Here is a 14355-nt window from a genome sequence, read left to right as displayed (position 1 = left end):
TTATTATTTTTTTTTCCCCCGTGGAGTGACCCAGATTTCTATCCGTTAAAGTTCTGAAGCACGTTAGCCTATTGATTCTGTACGAAGTTTTGAGGTTTGCTGTTGCGAAGGATCGCTTAAGCCACCGCTACAGCGCTCCCGCAGCTCCTGGCCTGTGTCGGAGCGGCCCCGCACCGTGCCGCTGCCTGCGGGGGCTGCAGGGCTCTGCCATCCCGGCGCTGACCCTCCCTAAACCCCCGGGGTTCCGAAGTGGCGGTCAGTGGCGGCCGCCATTGATTTCTGTAGGAATTAGGCTTGCTCAGCACTTAACGTGAGGGGTAAGTGATGATCTAGAAGTGACTTTGTGTGAAAGCGAGCACTTCTGGTTGGAGATTTTCGACTGTAGGAATGGGATTGGGTCCACAGGATGATGTTCTCACAGCCTTTGTGCCCGACAAGGATGCAGGCGTAGGGCCGTAGCCCTGAGGAAGGGCAAAGTAGTATTCGAGCCTTTCCCTTGAAGGTTTTTTTGTTTGTTTTATTCTTGTTTTTACAGAGTTGCTTAAAAAAATGATGGTTCTTAAGCAGTGCTAAATGAGGCAGTTAAGCACGGTGGTAAGCACTGCAAAACTAGTGCATTTTGAAAGGGGGAAAAAGATCTTTATGTAATACTGATACTATAAGTATTGGCACTTGACTTTCTACAGTTCTGACAAGATGATGAGCCTGTTCTTCAAAATGTTGCTGCTACCTATACGTGATTTTCAGAAAAACAGAATTCTTCCAGAATAATGCATGCGTGACCACTCAGAAAGCAGCCATGCTTAGGGAGAGTGCCACGCTGATGGGAGGCTTTGTAGAGCCGCTTCTTAGAAGGAGGTTCACTTTCCTTTACGCATTCCTCTTGCTGCCTACCGTGGAGGTTGGTGGCGTTGCAGACCCTACAGCCCTTCATCATCCCCTCCTTCTGTGCAGGAACTTCTGTGCGGCTTCTCTCCTCGTTCAGCTTGTCCTTCCATATCCCGCTATGGGGCTCTGAAAGCTTGGCTTCCAGCCCCATATAATGTCAGCTTTCCTTTAAAGCATCGCTTACAGCACTGGAAAATCAAGAGAAACCTTTGCAGAGCACCAGCCCCTGCTGCTTGGCTGTCCCTGTAGCACGGCAGCATGAGGTCTTTGGTGGTGCTGCAGGGTTGGGCTGGCACTGTCCAGCATGAGTTTTCAGGCAAGAATTTGGGTGTTTTTTGATGGCTGGTCACCTCTGTGTGAGAGTCTGTCGGACTGTCTTATCTGTGAGACCTTTTCCCATGGCATGATTGAGAAGAGACTGATGGGGCGGGAAGCGGGGCTGGCAAGCAGACAGACAGGGATAGACAGAGTGAGCGGATATGCCTTGTTTCCTTAGGAAATTAGGAAATTTCCTTAGTAAATTGCTCTGTCCTGCCACTTATTAATTTCACTTTTTTTGTGTGTGTGTATGTCTTTACTAGTTATGGAGACAAAAGGATACCACAGCTACCCTGAAGGCATAGATATGGAGAGACGGTGGGGTCAAGTTCCTCAGTCTGTGGAGTATTCTTCCCTAGGTCCTGGAGAGCAGGCTGATGCCAGTAACTATATGGAGATTGTGAATGTGAGCTGTGCTGCCGGCACCTTTGCAAATAGCAGCGCTCCAGGAAACAAGGAAAAACCTGAGCTTCTCTCCTGCCTGCAGCAGGACAGCAGCCATCCCACTGTTCTGCCCTCTGACATCAAAACTGAAACAGAGTCGAAGGAACTGTCAGCGACGGTGGCTGAATCCATGGGTTTGTATATGGATTCGATCCGAGACGCCGACTACCCATATGACCAGCAGAACCAGGGGAGCCCCAGTAAGATCTACCAGAACGTGGAGCAGCTGGTGAAGCTCTACAAGGAGAACGGCCACTGTTCCTCTCCCCTGCACAGCCCCAGCAGGCCCCTGCGGTCCCTGATGGCGGACACGGGAAGCGCCATGAATGGCGGTGCCATGCATGCTGTTGTCAAAAGCCCAATCGTGTGTCAAGAAAAAAGTCCCTCAGGCTGCAGTCCTCAGAACATGGCTTCCTCAGTGTGTAGTCCTGCTGGTGTTAACTCAGTGTCCTCAACTACTGCTAACTTTGGGAACTTTGCTATGCACAGCCCCATCGGGCAGGGAACTCCCTTATCACGATCACCCAACGTTGAGAGCCGAGGGTCCATGTTGCACAGCCCCGCTCATGTTAGCAACGTAGGGTCTCCACTTTCTAGCCCTATAAGTAGCATGAAATCACCGATTTCTAGTCCTCCCAGTCACTGCAGCGTGAAATCTCCCGTCTCCAGTCCTAACAATATCACTATGCGGTCTTCTGTGTCCAGCCCTGCAAACCTGAACTCAAGAAGCTCTATTGCCAGCCCTTCCAATGCCAACAACAGGTCCACTCGCTCCAGCCCAGCGGTTAGCACTGTGGGGGGATCTTCGATCTGTAGCCCTGTCAACAGCTCACTAGGATTCCCTGCTTCCAGCACGCCGGCTGGACCTAGCAGAAGCCAAGATACTATTCCCAGTCCAGAAACAAAAGACAAGGGTGCTCAAGAAATCCCGTTTCCCAAAATGGAGGAAATGGAGAATGCCATCTCAAACAACAGCCAGATGAACCTCGTTCAGTTCATAAAGCCCGAACCAGACGGTTCATTCGGTAGCGCGTGCATTGGTGAAAACAGTAAAATAAGTTCTGATTGCCCCTTTTCGGTACCAGTGAAGCAAGAGTCAGCTAAACATCCTTGTTCCGGTGCCACTTTTAAAGGGAATCAAGCAGTAAATCCTTTTCCATTTACAGATGGCTCATATTTTTCTTTCATGGATGACAAAGACTACTACTCTCTTTCTGGGATTTTAGGACCACCTGTTTCTTCCTTTGATAGCAGTTGTGAAGGTAGCGGTTTTCCAAATCCAGGCCTCCCTGTGGGGATTAAGCAGGAGCCTGACGATGGCAGCTATTACCAAGACAGTAGCATACCATCCTCTGCCATTGTTGGTGTAAATTCAGGTGGACAGTCATTTCACTACAGGATCGGTGCCCAGGGCACGATATCTCTGTCACGACCCGTTGCTAGAGAGCAAGCATTTCAGCACTTGAGCTCCTTCCCTCCCGTCAGCACGCTAGTGGAGACCTGGAAATCGCATTCGGAGCTGGCGTCCAGAAGAAGTGATGGGTATCCAGTTCTAGAGTACATTCCAGAAAACGTGTCCAGGTAAGTGAGCAAACTGCTACTTTTTTCCCCTCCCTTTTCCACGAGATGTGGATTAAAATGAGGTCTGGAGTGGTATTTCTCAAGTTGATGTGTAATTCTGTGCTTGCATTTCAGTTCTTGCTGTTAGATTTGCTGGTTGTTTGCTGTAGTTTGCTGTGCACTTAATAAAACCAAGTGTTCGCTTTAATATTTAAAAAGAGCATAGTATATTCTATTGGTATTAGATTTGAAAGTGTTGCTTTATTATGTTCATGAGCTCTTACTACTACAAACGTTGTCTTTCCCATAATGAAAGGTTAGTAAAATTGCTCTTGTGTGTCCAATAAAGGGTATTCTTCCTTAGCTGGTGCTCGAATATGTTGTAACTAAGGTGAAATGTTGAGATGAGGATAAGACAGTAATGTCAGGAATCCATTTCTGTAGAGATGCGTGGCTCTAATTTTGCACTGGGCTACAACTGGTTAAATTTGAAAACTGAACCTTACAAGCCTGTGGCAACATATTATTTCTGTATTGTAACTGTAGGAACATTTGGTTTGTATATATAGAAAAATGCCTCCAGAAGGAGGAGGGCTGTTAAAACTTGACGCATTTGAAACGGAAAAATGGATGAACTGATGTCCTAACTCTTAGTGAGGGAAATATGCAAGTGTCTTAAGCATTTGTACTGGTCAATCCATGGAAGTGCATACTTCTTCCACAAACAGGTGTTCGTGTGTTTTATGAAGGATGCATACTTACATAAGCTGTCTAGTTGCATAGTCAGTTTTACAAATTGTTAAATGCATCTGGCAATGTGACTGAGTTAGAGTAGCTACAAAGCCTCCTTATCCATCAAACTGGCTGACCCCAGGTTTATGCTTTCAGCAAAATAGCTGTTAACAATTTGCATTTACCTGTATAAAGCTGGTCTTTTCCTCATCAAAAGATGCACAGCTTCTACTATATCCTTGGATTGGAGTGAAGAGAATGTGTACTGTTCTCAATACTTGTATGACTCAAAATATTTCTGGAAAACAATGGTCTTTCAATGAGAAAGACATAATGGCTAAATTAACTGTGCTTTTGGGAAGACAATCTGTGGACTTAGAGTTTGGGAGGGGGAGGAAACACTTGAAATATCTGCATTTTATTCTCAGACCTGTCCAGTACCTCTGCAGTCTACTTGAATAGTTCAAACTCCATACTTGACTTTTTCTTTGTCTATTTCAAATATTGTTTGTAGAGAGCACACTTTTTTTAATACATCTTGCTCATATTGAAAAGTCTATACCCCACCTTCTTGCTGAACTTTGCACATAGCTGTATGTTTGTCATCATCTCTGCTTGGATCAAATGTACTTCCTGGATCAAAGGAGATGAAGTTACTGTCTCCTAGTTATTTTGCCAGATGAATGTTCATAAAATGCATTATTTACACATCGGGAAAAGTTCACCAGAAGAGTGATAGGCTGTCTGCAAACAAAGGCCCAATACTTACTTGTCTTTGTGTTTGAGCGCTGTTACTTGGGAGCTGGCTCCTGCGGCCCGTGAGACTTCTTGTGTGAGTAAATGCTGCTCACATTGAGTCAAGGTTGTCATCTGCTGCAGGATGTGATCCGCTGAGCAGAAAAGAGGGAAATGCTGTTCAGGAGCGTGGTCATCCATAGTTATGTTTTTATGACAGTTTTGCTTAAGGCTTTTGAAGGAGTATCTTCTGTTCTGACGTTATTTCATGGTAGCTCTTCTCACCTGCGCCTCTCGACCCATAAATGAATCATCTGTCATCAGGGGCGATGTGACTGTGCTTTCCTTTGTTTTCTAAGCTGATATCTTAGTAAGGTATGCATCTGAGTGTAGCTGTTGCTTTACATGATTGAAATTCTGACGTTTTTGCCTCTCAGAGCAATTATGCACGTGCAAAATTCTGTTTAGGTGGTAGAGATCTGCAAGGTTGCAACACTTCAGACAACCTGATCTGTGTTTCAGATTAGGACACGTGCCATCATTTCAAATCTCTATCTCAGCCTCATTGTTTAACTAAATGTTACTGTTAATCTGTCTGGCAATGACTTTGTACTAACAGATGCAGCAGGGGACCTGTGCGAAGGCCTTTCAAGTTTCAAAATAAATTAATGTAGAGGTCATCTTAGCAGTCAGATTTGAACGCATAGGTGCCCATACAGATATTTGTCTGCTGACGAGACAAATCAAAGATTTGTAAAAGCTCAATCTTCCTAATGAGCCTCAAATCCATCCTCACCTTTATCCTCAATTTCTGTGCCACATTCCAGCTAAAGCAGAGAAAATCATGATTAAGTTTGTTCATCCTCCAAAGCACTTTAATAAAACATAGTTTAAAGCTGTGTCCCAAAGGGCATTTTATCTTTCCTATGTCAAGAGGGTGTTGGAATGACAAAATCTCTCCTCCTTCATGTTGTTAAAACATGTGATTAACCCTTCGTAGCTTGCAGTATGAAGTTCCTGGTGTTTTAAGTCTTCCATTTCGTCTTTATTTTTCCTGAAGTATATTTTATATTATAAGCTGCCGTAAGAAAAGACTAAAATGAAGGTGAAAAAGAGGCTACGTGATTCTTTGAAGTTGGTAGATGATTTGCATTGAGTAGATCTTGTTTTGACAGCATTATAATCTGAACTTCAATGCTGTACCCTCTTTGATATGAAGCTTACACTGTGGAAAGGACCGAGTGACCAGGAGTGAAGAAGGCTTTTCACAGGGGGAATGTGTAGAATGTTCTTAGAAATGATTTTCCTTTCCTATTCAAATATCACCTTTTATTAAATTGGTTCTTTGAGTCAGTTACAATTGCTGACAGTATCAAATAAGCATAGCTTAGGCATGCGAAATACTTTGCTGTCTGATTGACCAAGTGCCCACTGTCAACTGCAACATTCTCTTTTTTTCTTTTAGTTATTTTTATTTGATAATGGACAGTTATGGTTATCTTTAATGTGGATGGTGGGAACTTTGTCTACAAGATTACAATCTGCAGGATTTGGGGAAGGAGAACTTCTTAAGTGAAAAAACGTTTGCCTATTTCCTTTGAAATGCTGTTTCTGTTAATATGCATGCAGAACATACCTTTGAAAGATTGAGCCTGCATTATTTTTAATAGAGGGTGAATCATGCCTGTGTGTCTTCGTGTAGACCCCCTTTCAATGAATGACATTTCTAAGAAATAGCAGATTTTAAACAAATAATAGCAAAGTGGGCTTGGAAAATAAGGTATGTGAGGTGGAGTGATGTCATTGATGGAAATCTGCTTTAAGGTGATTGCTCATCTGAATTGGGGTATGAGCCTAAGACTCATGATCGTGCCAATTATGTAATTTTCAAAATGGCCTAGGAAAATGTCAGAGTTGCTTGAAACAACAGTAAAAATTGAGGAGGTTGACCTTTCTGCTGTGTTAGCTCTTACCTAAAGCTTTTTCTGCAAATGTGCCTTTTCCCTCTAATTTCCATGTTAACTCTTGTATGTACATGTGCATACTCGCTGTTCTCAGCAGTTGCGGTGGAAACAAAGGGCTGATGTGCCTACTGTGCATTTTTTCCAAACAGTTGCAATTGGATAGTTTTCAAATTTGGCTAAAAGTCATACTGTTTGGTTCCATTACCTGGTAACACGTCCTTGCATTTCCTTGCCAAGTGTTTCCCCCAAAGCTGCTTTCTTCCCAGGCTGGGAACAGGTGCAAAGTTGCTCCCAAAGGGAGAGAAGACCCCTGGGGATGGCACACGTCCATGCCATAGAGGTCTGGGGTAAAGATCCATGTTCAGACTTTTTCCCTGTGTGGATGATGATGAATAGGTGCAGGTGTTGCTTTCTGTGACAGGTGACAGAAAAAAAGCACTCAGATGCAGTTCTAGTTTCCCAGATTCTAGATTCGGCAGCAGTTTTGCTCAAAACTTTTTTAAACTTTCAGGTTGCATTTTATTTTTTTCCCAGTGAGTGTAAGGAGTGTTGTACCAACTGCTGAGCTGGTGTATGGCTTGCTTGTGCCTTTATTATTTTTAATGTTAAAAAAATCTCCTTTTCCCCCTTGATCTTGATTTAGAAACTAAACAGTACCCTCAAACCTGTTTTTCTGTGATGATGATGCGTAACTGCATGTCTTAGATTGTAAACACATCGAAGAGTTGGATTGAATGTACAAATTTAAGCATGTGAATAACTGTTCTTTTGGAACATGGGTAGCCTTAAAGGAATTTAAGGTACAAATGATACAGGTTCCTGGATAGTTCTTTCTGTCTGTTAGCCTGTATATAGTGGTGAGTCGTGAAGCGGTACCATTTCAGCAAAGTTTCCCTGGCTGTGTGGGATGAATTCACGAAGTTACAACGTGTTGCTATCATTAAATAAGTTTACTATTTTAACGAGAGTTATTTCTCCCTACTAGTAATTACATTTTAATTGTTTACCGACTGGGAAAATTTCAGAACATTTCGTCATCATGTTTTAGAGTCCAATGTAGATATGCTAAAATTGCTTGAAAGGCTGTCATTCACTTCTTAGGTTTATGGTCAAGTCGACAGTGTTTAGGGACTTCTTATACCTGTCCACGAAAAATTTGCATAAATCAGGACATTGCTTTGATGTGCAGCCCAGAACCTGCAGGCTGAACTGGGTGATATATCCCAGTTTCCCAGAGCACCAGGATGTCCCTGTCCATCCTTCTGACCCTGCTCATAGTACGTCCCCCCCCCCTCCAAAAAATGCTGATAATAACAACAACATGGGCTTCATTTATGGGTAACCCTCCTTGAAGTGAATGGGTGATCTGGTTTAAAATCTGATTTCAGGCTATTGCAATTATTTTCTGTCAATAACGTTGTGTTAAAAATTATCTAGAATAGTCGCTTATCTGAATGATACCTGCCAGGGAGATAAAGGTCTGGTAAATATTATTTTTAGAATTTATGATTGACCTTCACCTCTGTTTGTTTTTTTATGGACTTCATATGAAGAAGGCCAAGCTGTTTAAAATTTTCTCTGTGCTTTGGTGGGATTGTTTTTGCCATTAGTTTCCCATAAGTTCACCATTGAAAAGGCTGGACAGCAATTCTCTTATGTTGCGTGCTATAGCCTTAAATTTGTACTTTTTTTTTCTCAATTTGGAAATTAATATGTGAAATTACACATGGAACTACAAAAAACAAGTGTACTTTTTAATATTTCTGGATATAATCTTGATATATAACAGGATCCTCAACATGTGTCTTTATTTCTCACTTTAAAGATTATCAGCTTGCATTTCTGCATGTAGAAGGTCCAAAGGTTCTCCTTGGCATACCAGCATGCATTTCACAGCCTTGTACTTCCTGGTTTTGCTTAACGTTATTTTGTTGAGGGTGCTCTGTTTTGTTCTGCTAATTTGATTGGGGCATTGAAAATCTCTACTAAGTATCTTTTTATAAAGAAAAAGCCTTTTAAGGCTCCTAGGGATGCTTAATTTTTTCCCTTTAAATTACACGTGAAAATTGAGTCCTGTGAGAGGGAGAAGTCCTCCTTGCTGGAAAACGCATTCCATGAATGAGTGGAGCTTTGAAAACTGTGGAAATAACAGCTCCTTTCTCAATCCCTGTACCTGTATCTGGGGATTGTTTTTTTCTTTGTGTGGAAGCGTAAGTCGTGTCCTGTGGCACTGAAGCATTTATGTGGCCAGTTGATATTGCTAAACTGTATGAAACTTGGTTGTTACAAATTGGCTTGCCATAGTTTATTTTGATAATAGCCAGTAACTGTTTCCTAGCTTTTATATCATGTGGTGATACAGAATTTCACTGTGATACCTTTGTCTGACTATTCTCTGGGATAGGGAAGTCAGGCTCATCTTAGTGCACAGATTTTAAAATAAATAAGCAGAATAAATTTTGATTACCCATATTTTGACAGTATAGATTCATTCCCCTTAATGAGGACAGGAAGACACTGATGTCTGAAATATGTGCTGTGCGGAAATGTTCCCATTCTATTTTATGGGATGTGCGTGGCAGTTATGCCAGTGAGCATCCGTATGGATTGCAGGGGTATCACTAATCATGCAGTACTCCTGTTATCTGCACAGGGAGTAAATTGTTAAGTTCTGGTTTGATAACTTGTCCTTATTCAACAAGCACTTAGCATTAATGGAACCTAAACGTGCTCTCAAGTGCTCTGCCCGGGTGACTCAGATTGTATGGGTGCTTTATTGAGCTGCAGCTTGTGTAGAGATTGCTGTTGGATGCCGTCTGCAGTTGACCAATATATTGTTTTCAGTGACGAAACGTGCTGTTGGGCAATGCCCTGGTGTCTGGTTTGACACTGTTTCTGCCATTGGTTTGGGTGTCTTGTAGGTGTTACATGTGAGAGCCAGATTGGCTTCCTGATCCAGCTCACTTTGAAGGTCTTTTTAGTTTTTAACTGTCCACCAGTGCTACTCTGTGAGCAACGTGAGAGGTAAAAGTGCCTCTGAAATATCACAAGTGTGCGTTGCTGCTCAGTGTGTCATCAAGCTGTAGTCTCGGCAGCTATATTTTCAGGGTATACTTTTCAAAGACAGCTTCTATTTTCTAACTGTAGGTATCTGTACGTATTAACATGTTTGAACATAGTTGTGGAAGCTGGAGTTAATAATGGACTGATTTCAATCAAAATCCCTCAGTGAACAGTGGAGTGCTGTGATTTCAGATTTAAGCTCTGAGAGGTCAGAAAATACTGTGGTGTACGATGAACATAAGACCTTGACTTGTTCTCTGGCAAATACATTTGAAATGTGGTCTATATAAGAGTGATACAAGGGTGTGTGAAAAGCAAATATTAAGTATGTCTAAGTTTAGTAATTTTATCCCTGCACTGACATGCAGCCGGTTGCTACTTAGTTCTTGGTGCTCAGCATATGAATTACCTTACTTCAGCTGCAGTCTCTTCCAGGTGAAAGAGATCTGTGTAGAAAAAATGAGAACTACTTCAATTGCATGCAGCTGCCCAAGTGGCTACAGCAGTTGCTGGGCATGTTTGAATGCCTAAACAGCCCCTTGCATGACTGTGCTGTCCTGGTAGTGCATGGTGCTTGGAGTCACTGCTCACTGGGACTGCATTACAGTTTCCTTCTTCCTTTTCCTGCTGGAGATGCCTTGCTTTTGCTGTTGGAGGAGACACGCTGACCTTGGTGGAAGGTGTATTTTTTTGTTGTTACTTATTTATGCCACAGGGAGATGGCTTGTAGGCCAGGAAGTCCCTACTTATCCATGCTAGCATATCCTGGCGTGGTCTGCTCCAGTACTGCTACTGTCACAAGCAACAGCAGCAGCTCTTGTCTTTGTGTTGGTCTCTGCACGTGCTTAGGAGTTGTTTCAGGGCTATCTGTAATGCTCTGAAGCAGTGTGTGCACACCAGTAATAATATGCATGCTTCTGCTCAGGAACTCCTGAGTTTTTAGAAAATTTAAAAAGTTAATGTACTTTCTTGGTGAGGTTTTTGAATAGCTTGTCTTTTTAAATTAAAAAAGCTTCTACTTTCTTTATTTTATTGTTTCATTTATTTTTGTAGTTAAAGTTTATTAACAAAAATTAACATGTTTTCTGAAAGGATACGATCTCAGTATTCTCCCTCTGGCTTTATTGAAATGGTTGCTGCAAGATGTCAAATAAGGTAAACGATTCTGTATTCTTGAAAGGATATCTAACATCGGTCCTATCTACTCAATACACGAACAAATATTTTGCAGGCAGTGTTTCTTCCCTGAATTGTGCTGTGACAGAAGTTCCCAAACTGTAGTTAGGTCACAAGAGAATGACTTGAATTTATTCTTGGTCTTAAACTGTGAATTAAGCTTCTGCAATTACATTAGAATGTGTTGTTAGCTGCTTGCTAAATTACATCTCTATAAATCTGCTGTTTGTAAGCTGCAATGCTGTGAATTATTTTCAGGGAAAAAAAAAAGTAGATTGAATTTTTTATTTGGAAGTGGAGTAACTCGGAAAGATACTTCCTAAAAAAAAAAAAAAGTATACTCAGTTGGAACATCTGAACAGAAATTGAATCCATTGTCTGTAAAATGGCTTATAGGACTTCGTATGCTCTGTGGATGCATGGGAACCCTACTGATTGTGGTTAGTGATAATTAATAATAGATCAAAGATTTTTATCCCTGAGGTCGAAAAGTAAATTTCAGACTAATTGCTGAATGTTGCTGATGATTTTTGTATCGTTTCACTTAATTACATTCTCCCTGCTAAACAATTGCTTTTTATTTGCATCTGGAGGTGTAATGAGTTTTTTGAATGGACTTTCAGACTCAGATTAATCTATTCTATTCTGTTTTTCTTTCTCTCTCTGCTTTTTTGCTGCTATCCCAAGCTCGGAAAAAGTGGTGGCTTTATAAACCACTTCCCCACCAGTTGTGTGGAGCTGTAGGACGCCCCCCTCAGCCTCCTCTCTGGGCTGAGCAAACCAAGGGACCTCAGCTGTTCTTGATAGAGCTTGCCCTCCAGGCCCTTCACCGTCTTCATAGCCCTCCTTTGGGTTCTCTCTTACAGCTTTATGTCCTTCTTACTTTGTGGCACTCGGAACTGCATGCGGCGCTCAAGGTGAAGCCACAGTCCCCTGATCAGTGTGAGCAGGCAGAGCGTTGCCCTGCTGATAACCTTTAGGCTGTGCCTTGCTCCCTGGTGGCAGGTTAAGTGCTGCCCTGCCTCAGCAGGCGGCTGCGTATTCCAGTGCATCCCCTAGAGCTTGCACAATCTGGCTGTGTCCGTGTACCTGCATGACTGCGTCACCCCGCTGCGTGTCCTCACCCAGACCTGTGCTCTCAGAGCCCTTGGGGAGCTCAGGTTTCACAACCCGTGTGTCCCGGTTTACTCTGGCAGTGTCTGGTTGAGGAAAATCGATTGTTTGTGTACGTGGCTCTCCGCTGATACGGCTGCGGGTCAAGGAGTGGGATAGGGGTCTTGGCTTAGCTGTGCTCCCTCTATCAGTGTGTCCTCTTGTCCAGAGAAAGGAAGGCCTCAAGGAGGTCCTCAAACTACTGCCCTCAAATCGAGTATTGCTTCTAGAAGCATTTTTTTGGGAATGGTCCTTTGGGATGAGGGGTGTGGGTTCAGGCAGTTGCTCCAGAAGACTGAAGGTGCCACATTCAGCACTGCGGAGGGCTGGTCTCCAAGAAACTGCCATGCACTTCAGGAGTTCTGAAGCCTGTATTCCAAGGACTTTGCATACGAAGGTGGGGGGGATGGACTTGGAATGCTTCCAGTAAGGCTGTTTGACTTGTCTGCTTCAGTACAGTATTTTAAAGTAAATGAAATTTGTGTACAGTAGATGAGATCGGTCGGTGAGCTGCTTGTCCAATGCTATGTTCAGATCCTCTTTACTGGCTCTGACTTTGTTACTTTCCAAAGTTGTTTGGAGAAATTAAAAACAAAACAAACAAACAAAAAAAAAAAGACCACAAAATAGAACAAATCCTGAAGTACTAAGACTTACACAGCTGTTCATCCTAGGATGTGTGAAAACTTTCAGGAAAAAAAGTCCCATTTGAAGACAACAAATATAACCTTATGTTTGCCATGCTTAAAGATCAAGGTCTTTTTAAATTCTGAATAGAAAATAAACACACGTCACCAGTCCTGGCCCATTGGGCTGGGAATGTGTGCTTCTGGGTCAGTGCAGGTGTCTTTCTGTAGCTGGCAGAAGACAGTGTCCCAGAGCTGGGCATGGCCCTATGTTACGTATGAGAAAGATTTGGCAGCACATTTGCCCTCTGAAGCTGCTCGTATGGATGCACGGGTACCAGAGCACATGGAGGGTGCCCCTGGTTCTATGAGGATCATCGTTTGGTTGTTGAGGACTGCTGGACTGCTCCTTTGTTGCTTGCCTGTCTGCTTGGCTTTAGGATGGAGAAAGTTTGTGGCATGTTTTGCTTTTCAGCTTTTGCTTTAAGTTGGTTTATCTCTAGGCACCAAGTCTTTCTTAAGTTAATAATTAAAAGCAAATATTGGCCAATAAGCGTTGTATAAAGTTACTAAATGTTACTAGCTTGTCAAAATTCAGCACCGAACCTTTGTAATAGCGTATCCTTTGTAAAACTCACTAAGTAGAACAGCATTTCTGCAGGATGAGCTCTGCAAGCCCCATAGGAAGTTACCATACTCTTACTTCTGATTCACAGTAGGGAAATTGAATCATCTAAGTGGACTCAATTAGAATTTTTAGTTTCTTATTTTAATCTGAATTCGTATAAACTACTGGAAGATGAACAAAGTAGAGGTTAGATGTGTCAGCTTCTACTCAGTGTATGGAAGTAAATATTGGAAACGATCCAGAGCTTTATGGCTTCTGCCAACTAATGACATAAGATAATGTTGCAATGAAACAATGCTACTTGATTTGCACTTGTTTCCCAACTAATCTTTATGTTTCTTGAGATTTTGGAAGTTTTTTTTTTTTTTTTAAGATTTTTACAGTAAGAAGTAGATAAGGCACTGAAATTTTTGACTGATCTGTGGTAATGACAACTTCAAACTGCACGTGCAGATAAGATAAAAGACCGTTACTTATTTCATATTAAACTCGTTTGGGGGAAGAAGCAGGAAGGACGAGTGTTTTGGATGGATGTATAATTCTAAAAAGAGGGAAAAAATTAAAGGGGCTGAATTACACTTAAGTATGAAGTGAAAAGATGGAGTTGCTGATTTATTGTATTGTCTTGCCTTCTGGGACCAAAACTGCAAATGGTCCTGTGTTTTCTTCCTAATGTAAAGAAGAGTTAATTGTGTGCTCGAGGCTGCTAACTTCTTTGCTAAGTTTGTGTTAGCATTTGTACTTGCATCAGTAAGATGTTTTTGGAGTGAGTCTTCGCGCTGCCTCTGTTTATTGTGGGGTGGCTGTGGAGTGAAAAAGGAGATGCTTCTTAGAAAGCAGCGCATGACAGAAGTGCTTTAGGAGTACCTACTGTACCTACAGTACTCCAGCCTCTAATGGCTTTGGTCCATGGGACCTTTTTGGAGCTGCACTGAGGCCTAGCCCCTGGGACACGAGTAGTGTGGGTCTCCAGCCCCAGCCATCTCTGCATTGCACTGTACTGCTTGCTACTGCTGGCAGTGTGTTTATTGTGGTTTTCAGCTGAAACATTTGTAATTGAAAAAAAAAA

General features: G+C 42.4%; 1 protein-coding gene across 1 annotated transcript in view; it reads left to right on the top strand.

Annotated features, from left to right (window-relative positions):
- The first annotated feature begins 1450 nt into the window (after positions 1-1450).
- NR3C2 (nuclear receptor subfamily 3 group C member 2) overlaps positions 1451-14355 on the top strand; it is a 197018-nt gene continuing 184113 nt past the window's right edge. The window contains exon 1 of the mRNA XM_010709546.3: positions 1451-3231. Within this exon, the coding sequence (XP_010707848.1) occupies positions 1457-3231 (1775 nt within the window). The 5' untranslated portion in view covers positions 1451-1456. The remainder of the gene's footprint in view (positions 3232-14355) is intronic.

Source organism: Meleagris gallopavo, chromosome 4 (genome assembly GCF_000146605.3).
Source record: "Meleagris gallopavo isolate NT-WF06-2002-E0010 breed Aviagen turkey brand Nicholas breeding stock chromosome 4, Turkey_5.1, whole genome shotgun sequence".
Lineage (NCBI taxonomy): Eukaryota > Metazoa > Chordata > Aves > Galliformes > Phasianidae > Meleagris > Meleagris gallopavo.
Note: the sequence above shows the minus strand (reverse complement) of the source record. Positions and strands in the feature narration are given on the sequence as shown.